We start from the raw sequence: 25422 nt of genomic DNA, 5'->3' as shown, positions 1-25422 counted from the left end.
GGCGCAGTTTGAAGCGGCAGCTCGAGCCCTTTGTGTTGATAGGGAAATGTAACAGAATATTTCTGCAGTTTGGCTTGTTCCGGTTGTGGTTCTGTGCTGTCCCACGCTTTGGAGGAGCTGTGGTTTTCCCTCTCGCTGTCCTGCCTGAGCACCCCCAGGATCCCGGCAGATCCCTGGAGCAGCACCGCTGTTCTGAGGAGGGTCTGGGTGCCCTGCTGAGCACAGAAAGGTGTTTGCTGTGACTCCAAACCCCCCAGCCGGGCTGGCTCTCTCTGTACTGGCTGGGCAGGTTGTGTGTGGTGCAGGAATGGGAGCCAAGGAAAAACCTCTCCATTCAAATTGGTTATAAAAATGAGATGTTCATTTCTGATGGCTCTGGAAGGTAATTAAAGTTGGGCTAAGGAGACTTTACAGGGCAAGTGAATTTTGGAATGTTGCTGTGAAAATCCTTTTTAAAAATGGAAAATAATTTTGGTTTGGGGAAATAAGAAAGCTGATACCAGCATTTAAAGATGGAGCCTTAACACTCCAGAGGGAAGGGTTGATTCCCTTTTGGATGTGCTGTAAATGGAGTCTGCTTCATCTTGTGCCTGCTTTCGTCCTGCTGTAGGTGTGTGGCTCCTTCCAGAGAGGTACATGGTGATTTTAACTGGCTTTTGTCCAGTTTATACTCTTAAAAATAGATGTTTGTACATCTCGGTGGCGAAGCTGTCAGCAGCAGTTGGTGTGTCCAGCTCTGGGAGCTCCAGGGACACTGGGGGCCAGCTGGAGAGAATCCAAGAGCAGCACCAAGCTCCATCAAGGATCCAGAGGTCCCAAGGGGCAGGGAGAGTTAGAGAACTGCAATTACAGAGCTTCTCATTTTGTCTCTCGATTAGACAAGACTTTAATATGGAAGAGTTTTCCGTGTCTCCAGAGTACAACAAATATTGGGGAATTCTCTGTCTCCAGAGTACAATTAAGAAAGGAAGAGGTTTAAAGAGTAGTGTGGAAGACTCACACTGGACCTTGCAAAACTTATTGATGGGCACCAAACATAATGACAGAAAATGAAATTATTAATATTGTAATGAAATTATTTATTCCAGGCTCCCTCCCGCCCCCTGTTTGTGTGTGTGATGTCGGGAAGTCAGTTTGTGCTGTTTCTGTGCATCAATGCAGGAGGTGCCCAGCTCCTTCCCAGGCAGTAGGGATGCAGTAGGGATGTTGCAGCCTTGCTTCCCTGGGAGCTGGGAATGGGTTCATGCCGTGGGTTTGGAGTCCTGGGGGATCTGACAGACTTTCATAGAACAATGTCACAGGATCCTGGAATGGTTTGGGTGGGAAGGGCCCTTAAAGCCCATCCGGTGCCCCCCCTGCCATGGGCAGGGACACCTCCCACTGTCCCAGGCTGCTCCCAGCCCCAATGTCCAGCCTGGCCTTGGACACTGCCAGGGATCCAGGGGCAGCCCCAGCTGCTCTGGGCACCCTGTGCCAGGGCCTGCACACCCTCATACCCAGGAATTCCTTCCCAATCTCCCATCCATCCCTGCCCTCTGGCAGTGGGAAGCCGTTCCCTGTGTCCTGTCCCTCCAGCCCTTGTTCAAAGTAATTTGGGTAGACTGTAATGGACACCTTGATGTCACCATAGTTAATTAGAAATTTACAGTTCAGAAATAAATTGGGCAATTCTCTGTTTATTGTACTAATGCTTGTTTATCTCTAACATTGTGTATTGTTTAGATAGTTCCTTTCTCAGTAAGCCACATCCCTCATATTAAAATGGGGTGTCCCAAAGCAGTTATTTCCTGTCTATAAAACCTCTTTCTAAAGTATTTTGGGAGGGTTTTTAGTAGCTGCCTGATGAAGGATGCAGCCCCTGACTTTGGCCTTACAGCTGTGCTCCCTGAGGACCCATCCCGGTGAGTTGTTCAGATCCAGGTCAATACAGTGACCCCTGGGAGCTCTGGTGGCTCTGACAGCTCTGCCCCTCTGAGACAGAAGGCCAGAGAAGTTGATTTTTGGGAGGCAGGGAGGAGGGCGTTGAAGTTTTTAACGAGCAAGTGGAATGTTGAGTTAGAGGGGCTCGGGGCACGGGCCGGACACGGGCTCAGCAGTTGGCGCTCTGGGGGCAGGGCAGAGCTGGGACCCCCTTGCACTGTGCAGAGGGGTCTGTCCCCATCCCTGGAGCTGCTGCTGCTCCAGGGGGTTGGACCGGTGCCCAGGGAGCGTCTGCAGGGCCAGAGCTGCGGGCAGAGCGGGGGATCCTTGCTCGCTGCCGCGGATGTCCCTGCGCAGGGGCCGGGGCTGGCTGGGGACCCCCTGCCCGTCCCCGCAGCCAGGGCTGCCCTGGGAGCGGTCGGAGCTCGCCGCCGCCCGGCTCTGCTGGCCTTGGCAAGAGTCTCCTCGGTGACTGGCTCGGATTTAATCCAGGGAGGGTTCTCTTTCTGCGGCTCTTTTGTGTTCTCACCTTTGAAAAGAAACAAGGGTTGTAACCCAAATCAAAGCGTTTTAGTGTGGGTTTTCTTTTCGCTCGTATGTGGTGATCTGAGCTGAAATGCCCTTTGTTTTGGGGGAAGGTGTGTGCACCGGGGCCACACCACAGAGCGCGATGTGGTTATTTGAGGTCAGTGCCCACATCAAAGGCGGGTGTGGATCTGTCCCCCGTCGGTGACAAAGGCTTTCAGGGCAGCTGCAGTGCAGGTCTGGCTGCAGAATGATCCCCTCTGCTGCTGCTCACACTGGTTTCTGACCACACGTTTTCTGCTCAAGTACATTGGGGGTGGTTTTGTGCTTCTAATGATTGTGGAAATGTTGGAAAACTCTTTGCTGTGTCAGTGGGGCTTTGGCATTTTAGCACGAGAGCAAAATCCTCTTATGGAACAGGGCATCATTCTGTCCTCCAGAATTCACTGCTTAAAAACCTTTATTTCCTGCAGGATCATTTTGTGGAGACGAGGGGAAAACCTGGAGATCTGTTGGGACTTGATCCTTCTGTGGTCCCTCAAACCCTCTGCGAATTGATCAGGAAATTGTCTGCTGTGTTTTGGTGCTTAAAGATCCGTTTGTGCTGCTCTTTAGGAGGCAGAAATGATGGAGGGGAGTCTTGGGCTTCTTTTTGAAGGGTTTTCTCCCTTATTGTTCAGGGGAACCTCAGGCAAGGTAATGGGCTTCTAATTAAAAGGATGTTCAGGATGTGCAGAGGAAGATGAGAAGGTGTTGTCTTCCTTTATAGCTTCTAGCTGTCAGTGCCTCCTGCAAGAGGTGAAAATGGGAGCTGCAGGAAAAGGAATGATTGCCTGAAAAAGTTCACATATCTAAGAATAGGCTTTGCTAGGTGTATTCTCATGTAATTTTCCTTTTTCTCCGAAGGAAAATATCTGAAAAAAAAAAAAAAAAGAGTTAGTCAGTACAAGGATGCCACCTCTTCTGGATTTGTTTTTTTGAAGGCGGTTCATAAAATCCCAGACTGATTTGGGTTGCAAGGGACCTTAAGGATCATCCAGTGCCACCCCTGCCATGGGCAGGGACACTTCCCACTGTCCCAGGCTGCTTCCAGCCCTGTCCAGCCTGGTCTTGGACACTGCCAGGTGCCCAGGGGCAGCTGCTCTGGGCACCCTGTGCCAGGGCCTGCCCACCCTCCCAGGGAGCAATTCCTTCCCAATATCCCATCTAACCCTGCCCTCTGGCACTGGGAAGCTGTTCCCCCTTGTCCGGTCACTCCAGCCCCTTGTCCAAAGTCCTGTGCAGAGCCAGGAGTCCGACTCAGTGATCTTTGTGGATCCCTTCCAACTCAGGATATTCTGTGATTCTGATGTAATTAAAACATTAATTCCTGGGGGAGGGAAGAGGTCAAATTAAAATGCAGCTTTGAAATTGTAGCCTTCAGTTCTTTCCAGGCTCGTGTTTCTAGTTTGGGATTTATACACAGGACAGGACACTCGGGAGCCTCACAGGAATTTGTGTCCTTTGAGTTGGGAACATTTAATTTCTCAGATATGTGTCTGCTCCTGAGAAAGTGCTGGGGGAACTCACATCTCAGGGTGGTCAGGCACTGAAATTATAATTGTTTCCATTCACACAATGTCTTTATGGTGTCTTTGGCTTTGGAGCTGGTGCTTTGCAAAGCTCAGTTAGGTTTGACTGGCATTTGGCACCACAGCTTTAAAACTTCGAGGGTTCTGGGTCTCAAAATCGGGTTTTTTTAAGGGGCTTTAGAAGAATCTGGTTTGAGCAAAGAGCAAAGGCTGAGAGTTACTGAGCAGAGGGACTGGGGTAGCTCAAATTGCTCCATGTTCTACCTGGAAAAGTGGTGTTTGTTCTTCTCTTGGAAGTCTTCTGGCACAGCGAGGAGGTGACATTCAGTGAGTGAGTACTGGATATTTAGGAGTGAGAAAAACTCAGCACCATGGGAGGGGTTTAATATTCCATGCTGTGATTTTACATTCACATTTTATTCGAAGCAGAACCTTGGGAGCTGCTCAGATTGTCCCAAAACATTGCAAGCGCAGCTGTGTGGCTCAGCTTTTCCCTCTGTGCAGAACATCCTATTTATACCAAGGGGTGCTCTGAGGATTAATTAGGAGTTGATTACAGCAGGAGGCTGTGAAGTTACTGCAGAAAGCTCTGTGTGTGTGGGCAGCACGAGCCTGTTCCTTTATTAGGAGCTGAGATCAGCTTGGAGCGGTTAATCTGTGTCTGTAACCCTGAGGAGCTGGGCATGAGCCTCGGGTGAGTGCTGGATTTTTAGCCTAAGGCTTGGAAAACGTTTGTGCTTGGTGCTTCTCCTGTGCAAACCCCTGCTCCACGCCTCCCCAGCCACACAGGGATCCCAAAATGCTAAAGCTCTGCTCTCCAAGTGCTGGAGGGAGCTGGGGTGTCACCAGTCAGCCTTCACTCCGAGCTTCCCTCTCCTCAATGAATGTGTGCTTTGTGTCTTGCAGTACGTTCAAGCAGATGCTCCTACCAATAAAACACTGGCTGGGCTGGTGGTGCAGCTGCTGCAATTCCAGGAAGATGCCTTTGGAAAACATGTCACCAATCCTGCCTTCACAAAGCTTCCTGTGAGTATTGGGGTTTTCGCTCTGCTCTCACAGCTCCGTGTCCTGCTCTTGCTTCAGTGTAGGTGCTGCTGGAATGTGTCCAGGGCATCTCTGCTCCAGCCCAGGCTCTTCCTGATGCACCCTCTGGAACAGCACACTTCTCCTCAATGCAGATTTTCAATGTAATGCAGCTTATTCTCTGTATATTTGAAATTATTTCTGGAATGCTGTGGGAATATTTTAGTTTCTACTAAAATTCAACGTAATTCATCAGTTTTAAGTAAAATCTAGACTGGTGCAGACTAAACTGAGTGAATAAAATGCACTTTCTGAGGCAAACAAGCTCCCACTGGGCGTTTTGGTTGATTAAACTCCAAACTTGTAAAGCTGCCAAGGCTGAGAAATGACTTTGCCACGTTCTGCAGCAGCACTCAGTTACCTGGTTGGTCTGGGATGGTTCTCCAGTCCCTCAGGATACAGGTAGCCAGAAACAACATTGTGCTTTCAAATTCCAGCCTGGAACCCTGCCCACCACCCAAAGGATCTTGTCCCAGGGAGTGTGAGGTCCAAAGAGCTGGTGTAGGGCAGGGGATGCAGGACAGGGAAGGACAGAGGGATCTGGGAGGAGGGCAGGGATGGCAGCCAGGTGCCAAGGCCCAGCTGGGGAGAGATTGAGGGAGGTCTGTGGGCCGGGACAACTGTCCTAAACCTGTGTGTAAGTGTGGCATCAGCAGGGAGGGGTGTGCTCATCTGTGCCCCAGGATGTGTGCTGGCATTGGGGTCACGCCTTTGGGGTTCTGGATAGGTGGGTGCACACAGCTGGAATCATTTACAGCCAGTTCCAATGCTGAAGCCAATTGAAACTGAGGTTGGCCTGACAGCTGTTAGAGGAATTCCTGTGGCTGTGGGTCCATGTGACAGGACAGGGCCTTTCTTTGTTCTGTGCTGGGTTTTCCCAGGTGTTTTGCCCCGTAACCTCTCCATGAGGGGTGGGATGTGCACACTCCTTCACTGGAAGGTATTTTCAAATTCACAGGGTGAATATTGGAACAATTCTCAGATGAATTCTGGAAGGAATCCTTCCCTGGGAGGGTGGGCAGGCCCTGGCACAGGGTGCCCAGAGCAGCTGTGGCTGCCCCTGGATCCCTGGCAGTGCCCAAGGCCAGGCTGGACATTGGGGCTGGGAGCAGCTTGGGACAGTGGGAGGTGTCCCTGCCATGGCAGGGGGGCACTGGATGGGCTTTAAGGTCCCTCCAACCCCAACAGTTTTGGGATTTTAAGAATCTCTTGGTGCTTTGGAGTGCACCCAGCAGCACCCCAAGGTGCCATTGAGATCTCACCACTTCTCCTGATACCTTGGTGATAGTGGGAAGCTTTAGGGACAGAGGGAGCTTTGCAGGGCTTTATTTGGATGTGGCAGCACAAACCATAAACCTGCCCACATTCCACAAGTGCATAAACCATTGGAGTGCTCCCGAGCCTTAAATCAATTTGTGTTATCTTAAAAATGGGCAATAAACGCTGCAGTGGCATCATAAAGATGTTGTTCCTGTGTTTGTTCTTACTGCTTCAAAGGTCTAATCTGGTCAAATTTGCTCAGCTTAATTTACAGCACTTGGATCTCGGTTACTTCCAGCAGGAGACACCTCCTCAGCACATCTTCAGGAGTGCTGCTGCCTGGGGGTCTCTGCTCTGCTCCCAGCAGAAAGCCCCTGGTAACCAGAGCCTGGCCACTGAGCAGCTCCCCACGCTCTGCTTTGTGCCTTGTGCAAGTGTTTTATATTTACTGAGAAATACAAAATAATCCATGATCAAAGCAGGTCCTGCTGTTGCCTCTCCCTGGTCCTGCCTTCAGCTGGCCCACCTGCCTGTCTCCATTTCCAGGATAACTTTGACAGCAGCCGGCTTCTCCCAAGCACAACCTTCCTGACCAGAGAGGTCAGGAAAGCTGCAAATAAAATCCCGAACTAAAATGTGTCAGAAAAAAATGAGCTTTCTGTGCAGGAAACAGGGGTTTTCTCAATAATCTTTCAGAGGAAGGACTTGGTGGGACTCCTGGAGCCTCCAGCCTCCTCGAGCTCCTGTTTGAAGTGCAGTTGTGGAATTCTTGCTTTGGGAACGGGTGACTCACGTGTACTCTGGTGAAACTAAGAAGGAAGAAATGAGCTGGATTGAAATGAGGTGGATTTGGTGCTCTAGGGCAGATCTACAGCTCCTGACAAACAGCTTTCCGTGGGGGAGGGATGTGAATATGGAATATCTGAACTCTGCTTCAGGTGCTCATTTCTGATGATCTGGTTTGATGTTCTCATACAGAAGAGCTGCTTCCCTGACAGCTATGATTTGAGGTTTAATTTACTATGAAATGGGTGTTCAAAGAGTACTTTGTATTTTTACAGCTCTACAAGGAATTATTTTCGAGGAAAGACTTGGAGCTTTCAGATACATGAAGTCCTTGCAAATACAAAGAATTCTGCTTAATCCAAATGCATTTAATCTTCAGGAAACATTTTGAAAGGAGAACCTCAAACTCCCAAAGTGCTTCATCTGAAAATTAACTTTTCATTTGATATGTTCTATGTCTAAAACTCAGCTAACAAGTACATATTTGTTTAAAATAATTGCATAAAAGTCAGTGTCACTGTTTTTCCTTGTTCTCTTGGGTTCCAGGCAAAGTGCTTCATGGATTTCAAAGCTGGAGGTACATTATGTCACATTCTTGGTGCTGCTTACAAATATAAGAATGAACAGGGCTGGTAAGTTTTTATTTGTGGTTTATACACCTTTTGCATGAAACCAAGCACATGAATTGCTTATGCAAACTACCTAAAGTTTAATCTTTCCTGGAGAATCGGGCAGGCAAGGCAGTGGAGATGGGAAGAGGGAATTTTTTCCTGTTTTGCTGATGGTAGCTTTTTAAAGACACACCCCCACACTTCTAAATTTAAAGAGAAATTGGCCAAGTTTAAGGTTTTGGGTCTGTACTTGGAGTTAATTACAAGTGTGAGGCTCTTTTTTTATTTCCTTGCTGTCTGACTGAGAAAATGAACCAGGATCGGAGTCTCACTTCTGTGAGATGTAAATCTTTGTTTCTGTATTGATTATTTGGTTTAGTTACAATTGGGAAATGCTGCAGATTCTAATAAATGCTCAGATTTCCATTGCTCCAAAAATGGGGAGTGTAAGCACTTAGAAACTGCCCCTGTAGCTGTTGACACTGGTATGAAAAATATCCCTGTGACATCCCAGGAGTGGTTTAACCTGGGTGTTGTTAAGTTATAATCCTCTTCCCAAGTGAACAGCAGCATAGGATCATAAAATCCTGGAATGGTTTGGGCTGGAAGGGCCCCTAAAGCCCATCCAGTGCCACCCCTGCCATGGCAGGAACACCTTCCACTGTCCCAGGCTGCTCTGAGCCCTGTCCAAGCTGGCCTTGAAATTAGGATTTTTGAGAGCATTGGGCAAAAAAATGAGGATGAAAAGTCAATAAAGGTAAACAATAAAAATAAGCAGAGATTGTTCCTGTCCACAAACTTAAATAGTTTGGATGTGATGTTTCCAATCTGTAACTACATTCCTGGAATTGACTGTCGTTTTTACACACAAGAGCCATTTAAAAGGCAGAATAAAGTTGTTTGAGAATGGATGGTTGTTTTTAGGAATTATTTATGCTTATATCTGCTCTATCTGGGGTGGATATATCAGGAATAAGCTGCTCTCAGGGGTTTTCCTACTCCAGTCTTGCCAACACCTGGGACAGGCACCTGTTTGCAGTGTGGTTTATCAGGAGTGTCTTGCTACCTCTTGGCCTTAAGATACAGGAATGAAATGGTTCCAACTTGAGGAATATTTGAATATTTCAATGCCCCACGTTTTTACCAAGCAAATCTCGTTTCCAGTCAGTTGCCCAGCCCAGCTGAGCTCTGGGGCTGCCTCCTCCCCTGTCCCTCCCTTGCTGCTGCCTCAGGGTTAGCGTGGTAGTGCCTGGTGTCTGTGCATGTGGGCCGTAGCGGGCAGTAATCCTGGAACTTAACCTGAGGATCACCCCTAGAGCCTGGAATGTGTCCTCACTGACTCAACCAAATAATCCGTGGTGTTTGCCTGAACTGTGATTGATTTGATTTTTGAATGGTCTGCATTGTCGCTCCTGCTTAACCTGTTTGTGACTGATCTGTCTTATAGGAGAAGTCCCTTTCCTCGCCACAATAGGTATGTCTGAGAGCTGGACATACCTGTCCCTCACTGCAGCCCAAGCCAACGTGGCACAGGGAGTCTCTTAAGCTGAGGACAGGAAGAATTAGTGCCATTTTATCCAAATGGGCAGCTAAAAAAGTGCTGATGATTAATGTATCGATGTCCTTCTCTGGGTTTCTGAAGCAGGCAGGGATCTGGGGTCATGCACCATTCCGTGGATGCACAGTGCAGGTTTTGAGCAAAACATGTAAAAATTTTGGTCATGCCCTGAGTGTCTTTGTCTCACAGGTACCAAGAGTTCTGTAGGTGTTTATTTGGCATTTATCTCCCACTGAGCCATTCTGGGTGTTTCAGACACAAACCATGGCTGAGTACTGGAGAAGGGGCTTGATCTTGACTCTAAAATCCTCTGTTTTATAGGTGTAAAATACTTTATTAACAGGGGCCTGACAGCCTTGATGTCTGGTCCTGCTTCTGCAGGTCAGGGTGAACTTTTCAAAGCACCCAGCAGAGTCATAAATTCCTCTTAAAAAGGCTGATTCCAGTAAACATGCCAGGATCTTACGTTTGATTTGTTTGCCATGTCCTCAGTTTGAGGGGCAGAGTCCCTAATGTCCTTTAGGACAGAAACCATCCCCCCTGACAGAGGATGTTTGTAGAGCTGCCCAGCACCTCAGAGTGTTCCCACAGAACCACCTGCCTGGGCACCTCCCTCCTGAAAATCCCAGGAGCCTCCCATGGAGAAGAACGTGGTGCTGCCAGCTGGGGTGTCACATTTGATTTAGTGGGGTCACATGCTGGTGTGGTCACAGGGCTTGGGGCTAAAAGTCTTGGGGCTACTCTTTGCTTTCCTTTACCTTCTCTGAACATTTATGGACTGGGAAAGGGGGTTTGTTGCTGGAAAAAGGGCTGTGTTTATAGGAAACTGTCCTTGGCTGTGGAATAACTGGTTTGAGCTGGGCGGTGGTTGCAGCCCATCAGTCCCTCGTGGGGAGGCTTTCCCGCTGCACTGGGTGTGCAGGACTTTGGATTTCACACCCTGCCACCACCTCACACCCCAGGGAGCCTTTCCAGACTCCAGCAGCAGCGTGTCCCCAAACCTGGGAGGTGCAGGTCACGTTCTACATCTGAGAGGCACAGCCTGAGGGTTGAGCACCTCCTGGGGCTTTGGGAGAGGCTGGGTTGGGAGGGCTCAGCCCCATCCCCGGCACTCCCTGGTGGTGCTGTGGAAGTGCTGGTGCTGGATGTGGTGAGGGGCTGCTTTGGGGCTGGGGTTGTCCCTGCTCAGGTTCTGGGGGTCACCACTCAAATCCCTCGTTTGGGTTGGCCCATCCATGAGTTCCAAACGTGTGCAGGGGTCAGGTGGGTACAGCAGAGGGGATCTGGGGGCTCTCGTGCTGCTTCCCAGGAGGAATTCTCAGGTTTTGTGTCCTTCCCCCATTTCTGATGGACAAATCTCCGTTGGTATTGCAGTAATTGTGGTGATTTGCCCATGAAATACCGAACTTCAAAGCACCAGGGTCCAGTAAAGGCAGTGATAAAATGCTGACCAGGATTATTCGCTGCCTGTGTTCTGGGGGGGGTGGTTTGTTCTCACACCAGGCAGAGGAATTGCTGGTTTTCCTGGATTCCCAGGACTGGAGGATGGGTGCAGCTAGAAGTAAGAGAACCGTGAGAGCTGTTTCATGAATTTTCTCATCTGGCTGTTGAAATCCATCGTGGTTGTGTGTTTAATTACCCCCTGTGACTGTGGTGGAATGCACGACCCTGCTGCAGGGTTTGGTGGACACTGTCAACCTTCCTTTTTCTCCCTGAACATATCACAAGTCAGCTGCATTTGTGGATTTGGTTCATTGTGGTTTTCTTGGCTTGAGGGTGCCAAGTGCAGCAGGAATAGTTGTGCCTGTGCTCCAAGTGTCCTTACGCCGCTGCCATGATCCAGTGTTTGTGTGGAACGGGGAAGGTTCTGGACTGCTGGCAGGGGGGCGACTTGGAGTTAATATTTCTGAATCATTTCCCTCAACAGGAGGAGGTTTGACCTGCAGAATCCCTCCCGGATGGATCGGAACGTGGAGATGTTCATGAACATTGAGAAAACACTGGTGCAGGCAAGGAGCTCCCCCAGCAGCACTGCTCGGGCCAGGGATCCTCCCCACCCCCTGGGGACTCAGGGAAGGGCTTCATCCTGCCCTTTGCAGGAATATGGGGCTCTCCCTTCCCTCTCCCACCCAGTTTAGTCACAATTCCACGTTTTCACTTGAAAAATGCAGAGTATTTCCACTGACCCTCTGTGGATATGCAGAGGGTGAGGAAAACCTGTTGTAAGGTAGGAGAAAACATCCCATGTGTCCCCATGTCCCTGTGGAAGTGGCACCCTTGGGACTGAGTAAGTGGTCCTGTGCACACCCATTCCAGGGCTGACCTTCAGTTTGATCTACACTGGCCTTTTTTCAGGTTAAGGTACATTTTAGTCTCACTTTATCAAACACATTATTATCTATACCCATTAAGCAGCTCTGTGGAGTCTAATTTGAAGTTCAGTTTTTTTCACTGCTGCATGGGAATAATGTATGATTTTTTTCAGACTCTAAAGCCAAGTTCAGTGTATAATAGAGTCAAAACATAACTTTCAAGTGTTGTTAGGAATGGCAACAGAAAGAAGAACAGCAAAAAGCAACAATATTCTTATTACAGAAAGACCTTGCCAGTGTGCAGGGGTTTCAGTGCATAATAAAACCTGGGCAGGGCTTTGCTGGGGAGGTGTGTGGAGGGAATGTCCCTGCCCAGGGCTCCTGGAGCTGGGATCACTGATCTGTGTTGTCCCCTGCTCTGGGTTCCTTTGGAGTTCCAGCACTGGGGGTTTTAATAGGAATATTGTGATTTTTGCCACGGATCACCTCCTAATTCCTTGTTTAACTTGCTGTTCTCTCACAGAACAACTGTCTGAGCAGACCAACCATCTACCTCATTCCTGACATGGAGCTGAAGCTGGCCAACAAGCTGAAGGACATTGTCAAACGTCACCAGGTGAGTGTCACACAGCACAGCTGTACCCAGTGTTGGTCAGCTCTGAGGGAGAACCCCTGGGTTACCCTGGGTGGGTCTGAGGACACAGGGCTGCAGCAGCAGCTCTCTTGTGGAGTGGTTTTTATCCTCCCATGGATGCTGAATCCTGGCTGTGCTCCAAAAGCAAACCTGGACCTGCTGCTGCCAGGTGGCTCTGGCTGAGCTGGGGGCAGGCCTGGCTAATTTATTGCTCAGTACAGGTTTGTCCAAACCTGGGACTCAAGCAGGGAGTGAGGCAGCTGTTCCAGATGTGTGGGACAGCAGAAGGAAGCTTCACTCTTTAAGTGATTGTTGGTTTTTGCTTTATTTCACTCTCTCACTGCTGGTGCTGAGCAGAGCCCAGGCAGCCCCAGACATTCCAACACCTTGGAATTCCAGGTGCTAAAGGATGGCCTGAGTGAGATTAATGGCTTCATCTCTTACAAACATAAACAATCTTCTCCCTTGTCTGGAGAGAGATACCCTGGAACGTGACCCCTGGCTTTTGTGTCAGGACAATTCACAGCTGTAGCCAAAGAGTTTCTTTTCCAGATTTAATGTATTTCCTGTGTTGTGATTATGAACCATTGTCTCAGCCTCAGTGGGGCAGATTTTCACAAGTTGCTCTTAGTTATTTGGCTGATTCAGGACGGGTGTTATTGCTTAAATTAGAGTGAATGAGTCAATTTTCCTTTCCTAGAGGAAGTCTGTAGTGAGCTCCACGCTGTATCCATGAGTGATTGAAGGGATTTCTAAAGCAGCTTTGTCTCTACAAGGATGTGAAGAGATGAAAACAGAAGTTGTCCCTAATTCTCTTTTTGGGCTCTCCTTTGCTCTGCCTTTGAATTCTCGTCTTGTCACTAACTTTGCTTCCTCACTCTCTTGGTTTTCACTTTTTAACCCCTTGCTGTCATCTCCCCACGACCCCAGCCCAGCGCCTGTAGCTCCCTGGTATCCCAAGTCCTCCCTGCTCCAGCTTCTCTTCATCTCTTGTGTTTTAAAGCTCCACAGGAAATAAATGAACCTTAATTATGTGGTTCACAAAGCTCAGATCTACAGGAGCATCTTCAGCTCATGGGGAGCTAAGGGAGAATTTCCGTCCTTTTTCCTCAAACACTGGGCAGGTTCTTCATTCGTGCCAGGGCTCTTTCTCTAAATTCTTATTCTCCAGCTCCCTCCTTTGCTGCTGCTCAGAGCTGCTCCTGGCCCTTCTCTGAGTTCTGGGAACTCTTGGAGTGGGAACTCTTGCCCTTCAGCCTCTGATCCCAGAGTATCTCCTCATCCCGCTCCCACAGTGCTGCTCTAATTCCTCCTTTTGCTGCTGCCATCCAGGGATGGGATTTGCAGCTTGTTGTGCTCTGAAATAAATCTCCCATGTGTTTATGGGATGGAGGTTTTGAACACCATTTTCCTACCAAACTGTTGCAAAACACAACATCCCTGCAGACTGGGAGATTCTGATCTTTGGGAATGACTCTTCCCATGTGGAGGCTGGGGCTGTCTGCAGCATGTGGGGGAATCTTCTGGGCCTCTGCAGGAGGGAAGGACACTTGCTGGATTGGCAGTGTTAGGGATTTATTTCACAGATATCTGAGCCTGTAGTAGATTTTTTTTCCAAATTGGTGTAGGTTGAGTAGGAATATTGTTATGGCTCGTGCCCATAGGAAGAGAAATTGCTTTATGGACCTCTCCACAACTTCCTGACAGGAGGGTGGAGCTAGTTGAGGTTCTCTAGACTTTTTCTGCTGAGGTTCTCTAGACTTTTTCTGCTGAGGTTCTCTAGACTTTTTCTGCTGTAAATTGTCATATTTACAAATTGGTTTGGACCAAAATGTAGAAAGTCCCAGGTACTTTCTTACAACCTATTTTTGTGTGAACTGGTTCCATTTATTGTGAGGGTTGGGGCAGAGGGAACAAGGGCAACAAAGGGTTTGGGATGAACAGAGCAAAAGATGACAGAGTAATTTGGCAGCAGCCTTAAAGTAATTGCCTTTTCCTGGCACTTCTTGGAGCTGGTTTTATTCATTAAAGGTGGCCTTGAATATTCCTGGCGTTTGTGGGATGTGGGTAAAAAGAAGCAGCTGCGAGGTTTGGGGTGATGTGTTGAGGGTTTCTCATTTGGTTTCTCCTCTTCTTCCGTGTTTCCCACAGGGAACAGTCACTGAAGAGAAATCCAAGGCTACCCACCATGTGTATCCCAGTCCTACCTCAATGGATGATGGTAACGTTCTGTTACAGTTTTTGAGGGGGAGTAGTCCTGTAATTAATTCCATGAGAAGTTCTGGAAGTGTTCCCCAGACTCAGCTGTTCCCAGCCCGCTCTGAGGAACACTTGCTGGATTATGGATAATGTCCATGGGGAGCTTTAGGTTGGATATTGGGAATATTCCTCCTGCCCAGGGCCGTGGTGGAGTCCCCATCCCTGGAGGGATTTCAAAGCCCCAGGGATGTGGCACCTGGGGACATGGGGCAGTGCTGGGGAATGGCTGCACTCTGTCATCTTGGAGGGCTTTTCCAGCCTCAGTGATTCCCTGATTCTGAGTTCCTGGCTGTCCAGGAATTCTGTTGGGAATGCTGGTGCAATCCTTGTGTGTGGGAGCAGTGGCAAGGAGAGCAAGGAGAGCTCCTCAGTGAGGCTTGGCTGTGTTAGAGTTCATTCTGCCTGGATGAAGGGCGAGGTCCAAAAAAAGCAATTTCACAGCTGCCACCTTCAGCTAACAGCAAAAAATACTTCTTCATTTCTTCATCTTAAATGCATTTAATTACCTGGTGGATCGTTGTCCTCAAGTTGCACAGACATAAATCCCTTTCCCACATTCCCTGGCCTGTGCTGGCCACTAGATGGAAGTGCTCCCTGCAGTTTGCAGGGATCAGGGGTGGTTTGTGCTCTGGCACTGCCCAGGCTCAGCTCTGTGTCTGTGTCTGGCCAGTCAGGCTCTCAGCAGGGTGGGACAGAGCTCACAGCTCTGAGCCCCAAGTTACACTGTGGGGAACAGCCCTAAGTTCCAGCAGGGATGAGAGATACAGGCTCACATCCTCTGGATTCCTCCTGTAACGCTTCTCTGGGCTCTGTTCTTAGGATTTGGGTTGCAGGGTTTGGTACTTGAGAGCTGCCCCAGCCCCGGGGCCAACAGCACCAGGACCTGGAGCTGCTGGAGAGAGTCCAGAGGAGGCCCCGGAGCTGCTCCAGGGCTGGAGCCCCTCTGCTCTGGAGCCAGGCTGGGAGAGCTGGGAATGTTCCCCTGGAGAAGGGAAGGACACAGGGAGAGCTCCGAGCCCCTTGCAGAGCCTAAAAGGGCTCCAGGAGAGCTGCAGAGGGACTGGGGACAAGGCCTGGAGGGACAGGACACAGGGAATGGCTTCCCAGTGCCAGAGGGCAGGGATGGATGGGAGATTGGGAATTGGGAATTGCTGGCTGGGAGGGTGGGGAGGGGCTGGGCTGGAATTGCCAGAGCAGCTGTGGCTGCCCCTGGATCCCTGGCAGTGCCCAAGGCCAGGCTGGATTTGTTTTGGAGCAGCCTGGGACAGTGGGAGGTGTCCCTGCCCATGGCAGGGGGTGGATTGGGATGAGCTTTAAGGCCCCTTCCCAGCTCAGGCCCTGAGCAGACCTTTAGCAGAGGGGTTTGCAGTAACTTCACTCTGATTCACTGTGGAAAAGTGAATTACTGTGCTTTTCCTTCCACATCTGAGCTGGATCTTGTTCCCTTTGCAGATGAGTGGTTGAGACCTGTGATGAAAAAGGACAAGCAGGTGCTGGTACATTGGGGCTTTTTTCCAGACAGGTAAGGATGGTGGGGGGAAAAGCAAACCCTGAGTTTTAACTGTTTGTTGGTGGAAAAGTCTTGATCCCAACATGCAAAGCTTGAAAAGAATTAACCATTGATTTAAAACAGAAATATCCAGATCCATTTGTGGCACTGGCAGGTGGCTGAGGCTGGAAAAGGAGTTTTTCTGCAGAGCCACAGGGAACTGGTTGGAAATTGAACCAGATTTTAAAGCTGGGATGAGCCTTTCCTTAAACTTTAAAGGGAGAACTTCCAACCAATGGCTGAACTTTGACAAAGAGATTTCACTCCAAGGGTTGTCTTCAGTCAGGTGCAAGGGACTGTTAAAGTTCCCCTTTGAGAGACCTGCCCTGTGCTGCTGGAACATGTTAAAATTCTGTGTGTGTGCTGTTAGGAACTTAAATGTATTTGCAATAACTGGTTTCTGAGCCCAGGCTATGGAAATCAATCAAAAAGTTGATAACCCAGTATTGACTTCTATTTAATTAACTTTTTCAGGCCTCTAAAATCTACGGTTCACACACAGAATTCCCAGGAACTGTATCTCATATGAGGATTTCAGTGGAAGAGAGCAAACAGTAATCACACTGAAGTTTTTTTATTCATACAGATGAAGAACTTTTAAATATTTTTATATTTCTATCAGTAGTCAAGTTTGTATTGGTATTTATAAATCCAGGCACACACAAAACCAGTATAAATCCAGGAATGCTTGTGCACATCTTTCCTTGCACCTGACCTTTCCCTGTTCCTCAGTACCTGGTGTTGATTACCAAGTATTTTGACTCAGTGCAGTTTCTTAATAAAGAGGCTTTTGAGGAAATAATGTGGAAGAGTGAATGTAAATAATGAATGGTTTCCAGGACAGGATGCAGCTTCCTCCCTTCCAGGAATCCAGCAGCTCTTGCTTTGAAGGCATGAGAACAGAAAAAAGTGAATTAATTGAGTGGCAGGGTTTGGTTGGGTGACTCAGAGCTGTCTTTAACCCCTGAACCTCTCCAGATTTGCACTTGAAGCTGGAGCTGGTTCCCAGGGAGGGATTTTAAATTCTGGTGTGCATCAGATGCCCTGGAGCCCTCCCTCTGCACTGTGCCCAGCTCCTGTGGCACAGAGCAGGACTATTCCCTGTGGGAAGCCCTGCAGTCCCAGCAGTGGGATCTGCACGTGCCAGAGCTGCTGGGAAACCATTCCTGGGTGATCCTGGTGGCTGAGCTGCTCTCTCCTGACTCTCTAGCTATGACACCTGGGTCCATGCCAACGAAATAGATGCCGAAATCGAGGATCCCCCGATTCCCGAGAAGCCGTGGAAGGTAAGCCTGGCTCAGTCCTGGCCAGAATTCCCGTGCTGGGGCACTGCCTTGGTTACTCCTGCCCTCACTGTGTTACCCTGACAGTGTTCTGTGAGTGCTGCTGAGCAGCTCAGGCTGGAGGGACCTTGGTGTCTGTTCAAACACCACTTACTCCAGGTAGTAACCTGTAACTCGCTGGAAAGCAGGACTTTGGAGTATAAAGCTTACTAGGAACAGCAAGAGAGCACTGTAGGAAGCATTAATAAATCCATAATAAATTGTATCAATGACTCTACAGCACCAGAGGTTTTTTCAGCTGTATAAACCAAACTATCTGAAGGTGGATGTTGTAATCCAGACAGTTGGTCGTGTCTCTCCAGGGAATGGCCAACTCTTAGTCCTTTTTTTGGTGTTTGTGGCACATCTGCCCAGGGGATCTGAATACTTGGGAGGTTTTGATGGTGATGTTCAGCATCCAGAGAACATTGTTAACCGAGAGCTGTTGTCCCAGCTCTGAGAACTGATCTCACACTTCAGGAGGCTTGGAAATGGTTGAGGAGCAGAGGTTGGATTCTGAGTCCTGTTCATCCTTTGTGGTCTTGCCTTGTGACACTGCCATGAGCGTGTGTGAAACCGGTGGGAGAGATTTGGGCATGCAGACCTGATAAAGCTCCGGGAATTTCCTTAATCCCGGGAGGTCTCTCGTGGAGCTATTTCTTCCCAAAGCATCAGCCTCTCAATGCCTCCTGTTCTGCAGGTTCATGCCAAGTGGATCTTGGACACAGATGTGTTCAATGAGTGGATGAATGAGGAGGATTATGAGGTGGATGAGAACAGGAAATCTGTGAGTTTTCGCCAGAGGATCTCCATGAAGAATGAAGAGGTGAGTGGTTCTCTCCTGAGGGGGACCTGGAGGGACAGGAATGTACTTTATCTCTGCATGGATAGAGCTGGAGAAGGGAGGGCTCCAGGGAGAGCTCCGAGCCCCTTGCAGGGCCTAAAGGGGCTCCAGGAGAGCTGGAGAGGGACTGGGGACAAGGCCTGGAGGGACAGGACCCAGGGAATGGCTTCCCAGTGCCAGAGGGCAGGGCTGGATGGGAGATTGGGAATTGCTGGCTGGGAGGGTGGGGAGGGGCTGGCACAGGGTGCCCAGAGCAGCTGTGGCATCCTGTTGTGGGATGGATTAAGGAAGGACGGAGCCTCCAGCACCGCAGTCAGAGTATTTGGGAATAACTCAAACCTCTGCTCCCTCCCAGCCCGTGCGGAGCCCGGAGAGGAGGGACAGGAAAGCAGCAGCCAGCACTAGGAAGAGGAAACATTCTCCTTCTCCACCCCCCACTCCTGTGGAGTCCAGGAAAAAGACAGGGAAGAAAGGGTGAGTGTCTGGAAATTGCCAGAGGCCTGGAATTTGAGGTGAAAAAAAAATGAGGAAAAAAAAGAAATTCAAGAAATGCTTTTGGGGAGAGCTCTGTGACCTGGGCTTCCATAATTATTTCTGGATAGGCTTGAGGGATTATTCCTGAGCAGTTAGTGTAATTCCTTATTGTGGAGGTTTGTTCTTATTCTACCAATCTGCTATTCAAATAGGAACTTAATTATGGGGTTTTGTGGGGGGGGATGGGGGCAGCACTTCAGAGCTAAAAATTCAGGTCTTGTTTATGGATCTGTTGGGCTCTAATAAGACAAAACTGGAACTTTATCAAGAATGAGTTGATAATCTGAATTACTCCTTCCCAATGTAAAGCCTGAGCTGGGGTCTGTGAGGAGATGTGGGGCTGGTTCTGCCTTTGCTCCCAGAGTGGTTTCAGGAGGGTTTGACCTGAACAATGTCCAGAGCAGATCTGGCAGAGCCCCTGTGTCTGCTCTGTTCCAGACAAGCTGCTCTGTATGGGAAGAGGAGGGGGCAGAAGGAAGAGGATGAACAGGAGGATCTCACCAAGGACATGGAGGATCCCACCCCAGTACCCAACATAGAGGAAGTGGTACTTCCCAAAAATGGTAAAACATGAGACCTCTTTGGGTTCTTTGAATGTTAAAAATTAAACTGCATTAAAATTGTGGATATATCTTGTCAAATCTTTTCAACACTTTGTGGCCACGGAGCAGGGATCTCTGCAGTCAGGGATGTAACAGCTGAGAAGGGCAGCACATTCACCTCCTTTTGGCCTTTTAAAATACAAAAATACATTTACAAAATACACTTTCTAAAGTAGATTTACAGCAATCTACTTAAGTGTTTCATTTCACCTGTTCATCTTGGGGGAGATGGAGTTTTCTGGAGCAAAATATTTCCCTGCCAAGTCCCCAGAAGAAGGATGTTAAATGAGTGGAAAATGTGCTACATGGCAAGTGCTTTTAGTCCTTTTCAGGAAAGTGCTGGTGCGAGCAATAATAATTCTGGGGAAAAGAATTCCTTCTGCATCCTTGACAGCAGATTATTTTGGGAGTGTCTCCATTTGGGTTTCCCTTGGTTTGGATTTGCACATAAGCCTTGTTGTGTGTTGGACAGGTGGGGAAGTGCAGGGGTGTCCCCGGATAGATCCTGCTTTGTGTGGAGCTGGGAATGCAGGGAAATGGGACAAACGGGCCCTTGTGCTCCTGTGTGAACTCTTGAACTGCAGACAGGGCCAGCAGAGCGCAGGGAAATCAGGCCAGACTGGATAATTCCCCGTCTGCTGCTCTCTCATCACTCCCTGTTCCTTTGCAGTGAACCCAAAGAAGGACAGTGAGAACACGCCCGTGAAAGGAGGAACTGTGGCAGACCTGGGTAAAGCCCCCTGCAGCCCTGCCCCACACCTCACCCTCAAGTCCTGCTTGCAGTCAATATTTTTAAATAGATTTTAAATATTTCTAAGGCTCTCCGTTTTAAAAGCAATCTCTGGTTCTGCTGTCTTGTTGAATTAATTCACTTTCCATATGTGTTTGAGTTCCAGTGTACCAGCTCTTCTTCTTTTCTTTGCAAGGCTGTTCCCTCATAGGCTATTGTTATTTTTATTTTTTAACATGACATACATAAAAGAGTTTTTATTTTTTTACTGGGAATCAAGGTAAATCACAGGTGCCCTGAGCTTTGTTGGGCCTTGACACGAGATACAAACTCGTATCCCATATCTTATTACACAAGGCTCATCTAGGAACTGGGAAAGGAAGTAATTAATTATGGATTCTGAAGTGTTGAGATATTCTAATTATCCTTCCTCTGTGTTCTTACCTCTTCCCTGGTGTGGGATAGGTAGAGCTGTAATTGCTGTAGTGATGTGGGATCCATTTTGCTTCTTTCCAGTTACACAGTGGTGTTGCTGGAAAGGCTCGTGAGCATTTAAATGAGTTTTGTTGGTGTAATTCTCGATGTTTTTACCTTTCAGATGAGCAGGATGAGGAGACAGTGGCAACTGGAGGAAAGGTAACAGCACCTGGTTCTTCCTAAATTTGGTAACAGCTGAGATTGGTAGAATCCCAGATGGTTTGGGTTGGAAGGGACCTCAGGGATCATCCCATTCCACCTCCTGCCATGGCAGGGACACCTTCCCCTGTCCCTGGCTGCTCCCAGCCCCAATGTCCAGCCTGGCCTTGGGCACTGCCAGGGATCCAGGGGCAGCCACAGCTGCTCTGGGAAATCCAGCCCAGCCCCTCACCAGGAAGAATTCCTTCCCAATATCCCATCCAACCCTGCCCTCTTTCTCTTCAAAGCCATTCCCTGTGTCCTCTCAACATCTTAATCTCACCTTCAGTAGCTTCACCTGTACTAATTTTCGAGTGATCTGTAAGATTAAATCAGTTACGGACAGGATTGAGGGTTTGTTATTATAAACCTCTCCAGATTCTGTGGGATTACTTGGTGTTTCTAAACCTAGTATATTAAAAAGGAGAATGAGGAGACAGATGCCAAGTGTTTTCCAAGAAGCATTTTTCACATGAGAGGTTTTTCAGAGGTTTTGCTTTTTTTTTTTAGGTTTTAGGACTAAATCTAAACCCTGCTTAGACTAAATCTAAACCCTGCTTCCTGCTCATTTCAATAGAGCTGCAGGGGTAGTTTCTGTACTGAGTTGCATTTGTGGCATGCCAGGCACTGTTTTTTACAGTTGTCAGATCACTGAATGTGCTCAGAGTGTACCTTGTTGTCTTGGGGGAGCTCAGTCCCAGACAAAGATCCATTATTGATGCCACTGGCTCCTTAGGGTCTGCCTGTGGGGGCTTGGTTATTTTAACGTTGCTCAAACAACACCTGAGGGGTTTTGTGCAGTTCTTGTCATGTCCTGACCCTGTTTTGATGCCTCCTCTGTGCCCTCCTCATGATCCTTTGGGGTCAGGAGTTGACTTCTGCTGGAACTTGAGGTGCAGAACAACAGCTGTTCACAGGAGGCTTCTGTGGAGCAGCAGAGAGAGACCAAAGCTCTTCCTCCTCCCAGGGGTGTCACAGAATGTGTGTGGGGTGGGGAAGCCCCTGTCCTGCACTCACCCTGCAGTGTCAGGGTGCTCAGGGGTCCCCTCTGAGTGCTGTGTCCCCTCTGTGCCTCAGGAGGACGAGGACCCCAACAAGGGCGACCAGAGCCGCTCCATCGACCCGGGGGAGGACAACGTCACCGAGCAGACCAACCACATCATCATCCCCAGCTACGCCTCCTGGTTCGACTACAACTGGTGAGAGGGAGCTGGGGGACACTTCTGTTGGTTTTGTCTGCTCATAAATCAGCCTGAGAGCTGAAGGAGTGGCTGTTGCTCAGCTCTGGTTCCCGTGTTTTGTGTTTAAATCGTTCTGGCCGTTCTCAGGGACTGGGAGTGAGGAAAGGAATTTCAAACAGCAGAGATCTTCACTCTGCCTGCTCAGCAGTTTTTGCTTACACTGATTTCCCTCTGATTCCCACCTTAATTCCTTTCTCTCTTTTACTTCTCTGGTCTTTGTGTGATCATTCTGTGCTTGTCTCTACTTCCAAAAGCCTTTTTATTTTGCTTCAGAGCTTGACTTTGAGAGAAGTCACTGATTATAGAGGGAGGATATTTGTTCCAGCTTGGAATCCTCCTTGGAGGCTGTTCAGGATGTGACATCTGAACTGTTTTTGTTGCAGTATCCACGTGATTGAACGTCGTGCGCTTCCGGAATTCTTCAATGGGAAAAACAAGTCCAAGACTCCAGAAATGTGAGTAAAACGTGAATATGGGCAGTGACAGCATGGCAGGATGAAGGAGCTTCCCATCCCATAAATCCTGTGGACACAGCTGGGGGTGTGTGAGGCTGGTACTTCTGTAGGGCCCTGAAGGAGGGACAGAGCCACTGATGATGTTTGTACATTGTTGTGGTAGAGATAGAAGTTTAAATATCAAAGTGATGTTTACCAGTGGTTATCCAGGTAAAATAAAACCACTTTCTCCCGAGTAATACTGGAACAACTTCTTGAACTGTGTGTGGTACACGATGTGATCAACCTCCAGAGTCACCTAAAAATGTCATGAAAGGGTAGAAGTGGAATAATCCTCCTTGCTCCTCCCTCTCTCCTCATGCCATGCTGTATTTCTGGATTTCTGTGTGTTGTAGATCCTCTCAGACTCCTGCCTGTTCTGGGTTTGTTTATTCTGAGTGATCTTGAAAGGTGGTGGATAAAGGAAGATGGTCAAAGGCTTTTGAATAATATGCTTGTTTCTATTAAAATGATCCTAAAACCTGAGATTTCAAACTGGAAAATCCTGGATTTGGACACCAGTGTGTGTGCTGGTCAATGTGGGCAGTGGGACTGGGCTGGTTAGGGTCACTTTGTCCTGGTGTCAAATCTTGGCCTGGTTGCAAAGCAGCTTTTGTGGATTTTAAAAGGTGGTTTTTCAATCAAGTCCCAAAGGAAGCGTTTGAGGTGTCTCCTCATTGTCCTAATGTCAGCTGGGCCCTGCATTTCTCATACACAGCATTTCATGGAATCCCAGAATGTTTTGGGCTGCAAGGGAACTTGAAAAACACCCAGTGCCAGCCCTGCCATGGCAGGGACACCTCCCACTGTCCCAGGCTGCTCCCAGCCCCAATGTCCAGCCTGGCCTTGGGCACTGCCAGGGATCCAGGGGCAGCCCCAGCTGCTCTGGGCACCCTGTGCCAGGGCCTGCACACCCTCCCAGCCAGGAATTCCTTCCCAGTATCCCATCCATCCCTGCCCTCTGGCACTGGGAAGCCATTCCTTGTGTCCTGTCCCTCCATGCCTTGTCCCCAGTCCCTCTCCAGCTCTCCCGGAGCCCCTTTAGGCCCTGCCAGGGGCTCAGAGCTCTCCCTGGAGCCTTCCCTTCTCCAGATGAGCACCCCCAGCTGTCCCAGCCTGGAGAGGAGAATTCCCCCAGATTGTCCTTGTGCTGGAATCTCCCACCTCAGGTGTGGCTGTTGGTCTGTGATGCTTTGGATCTGATAAAGGAATAGAAGTTAGGGACTGCCCTTTCTCCTGGGCCCTTGGGCTGTTTGTCCCCTGCCCCAGGAGGCCCCTGGGGTGCAGCCAGGCTGTCACTGAGCCTGTGACAGGGCAGAAGCAGGTCAGGCTGAAACAGCAGGTTCTGGCTCGAGAAAAGGGGAGTTTTGAGCTCTGAACAAGATGAGGCACTGGCGTGGGGCCTTGGGAAGTTGGGATTGCTCCTCCTTGGAGTCTTTCAGGCCTTCCTGGACAAAGCCCTGAGAAACCTGGTGAAAATTCATGGCTTGAGGAGGAGCTTGGCTCAGACACCCCCTGAGGCCCCTGGCACCCCAAGGATTTCCAGTCCGTGGTCTGTCCTCATGGCTTCTGTGCAGGTGTGAGTGCAGAGTAACCACAGCTGGATCCCAGAGTCCTGCACGGCCTGGGTGGAAGGGACTGCAAAGCTCCTCTTGTTCCGCTCCTGCCCTTCCAGAAGGGGTTTGTTCCAAGCTCCATCCAGCACTAACTCTGTCCCATCACTTCTGCTGCTCAGCAAGTTGTACTTTGGGGGTTTCTCAGAGCGTGAGGCAGCAGACAGCTGGAATGTGGAAGGAATGTTTATCTCCTGCATCTCTCACCCCTGTGATTGTCACTGCAGTCACAGGGCCCTTTTCCTGTTGGCATCACAACATCAGCTCTCCTGATGCTGCTCCCTGGGCTGCTGCTGGTTACTGCCTGCGAGAGGAGCAGGCTGGGGGCTGCTCCCAGTCCTCGTGTCAGCCTGGAGATCTATTTTTGGTGCCATTTCGGGATTGTAGGAGTAGCACGTGGTCCTGGCTTTGTGTTTTCTTTTGAAATAAAAGAGGAACATCCCTCTGAATGGAGATGAGTCGCCTCCAGCTGAATGTTCAGGCCAAAACACCGTGTTTGGGGAGCTCACACAGGTTCCTCCTTGTGACAGCAGTGCCTGGGGGTGGGCCCTGGCTGAAAAGGGATTGAACTAAATCCTGCTTGACTTCTCACTGGCGACAGGGTTTAGCTGATGGGTCGTGTCGTGGCTCAGAACAGTCTCCCTTCAGGATAAACCTGGGGATGTTTCTGTCTTGGGCTTCTCTCTCCACCTCGTGATGTGACCTTTGCTAATAAATATTAATTTCTGCAGCCAAGACCTGTTCCTGGACAGGTTCTTCCCCTCCTCCCCTGGAGCATTCAGAAGCATTCCTCAGTGTTCCTCTGTGGAAGAAGCTCCTTTTGTTTCTGGCCTCCCAAACATCCCACATGGAGCCAAACACCTACTCCAGCAATTTCCTTCCAGCCAGTTGCACATATGATTTGGTCAGGAGGAAGATGTGGGATTTTGGCAGGGACATGTGCTTGCAGCATCTGCCTGCTTAGGCCTTGCCTGGATGATTTATATTTTTGGTTCCCAGCTGCTTCACACATTGCATGTGAAACATTCCCCCCAGGAATTTTCCAAAGGCAGAAATCTGCTTAAAGACCACTGTTTTACACACAGCTTTGCATGGGATACTGACTTCATAGAATCCTGGGATGGTTTGGGTTGGAAAGGACCTTAAATCCCATCTCATTCCACTCTGCCATGGGCTGGGACGCCTTCCATAGTCTGGGTTGCTGCAAGCCCCATCCAGCTTGGATGGTGCCAGCCTGTCTTTGGCAGATTGGGTTTGTTCCCTCCAAAGAGCAGGGCTATCAATAATTTTATGGCAGTT

At 49.1% G+C, this 25422-nt stretch overlaps 1 protein-coding gene across 2 annotated transcripts in view; it reads left to right on the top strand.

The window, feature by feature from the left end:
- Window positions 1-25422, top strand: part of SMARCC1 (SWI/SNF related, matrix associated, actin dependent regulator of chromatin subfamily c member 1) — a 65708-nt gene that overhangs the window by 1118 nt on the left and 39168 nt on the right. Inside the window, exons 2-15 of one of the 2 annotated variants that reach the window (XM_048300198.1) lie at window positions 4923-5042; window positions 7692-7777; window positions 11242-11323; window positions 12150-12242; window positions 14412-14481; window positions 15972-16041; window positions 17279-17354; window positions 18091-18216; window positions 18590-18708; window positions 19207-19331; window positions 20041-20100; window positions 20699-20736; window positions 21853-21974; window positions 22400-22471. In XM_048300198.1, the coding sequence (XP_048156155.1) occupies window positions 4923-5042; window positions 7692-7777; window positions 11242-11323; window positions 12150-12242; window positions 14412-14481; window positions 15972-16041; window positions 17279-17354; window positions 18091-18216; window positions 18590-18708; window positions 19207-19331; window positions 20041-20100; window positions 20699-20736; window positions 21853-21974; window positions 22400-22471 (1259 nt within the window). Of the gene's footprint in view, window positions 1-4922; window positions 5043-7691; window positions 7778-11241; window positions 11324-12149; window positions 12243-14411; window positions 14482-15971; window positions 16042-17278; window positions 17355-18090; window positions 18217-18589; window positions 18709-19206; window positions 19332-20040; window positions 20101-20698; window positions 20737-21852; window positions 21975-22399; window positions 22472-25422 lie in introns of those variants that run through there. The other variant, XM_048300109.1, reaches the window with a different exon arrangement.

This window comes from Corvus hawaiiensis, chromosome 1 (assembly GCF_020740725.1).
Source record: "Corvus hawaiiensis isolate bCorHaw1 chromosome 1, bCorHaw1.pri.cur, whole genome shotgun sequence".
Classification (NCBI taxonomy): Eukaryota; Metazoa; Chordata; class Aves; order Passeriformes; family Corvidae; genus Corvus; species Corvus hawaiiensis.
The sequence above is the reverse complement of the archived record's forward strand: the minus strand, read 5'-3'. Positions and strand labels throughout refer to the sequence as shown.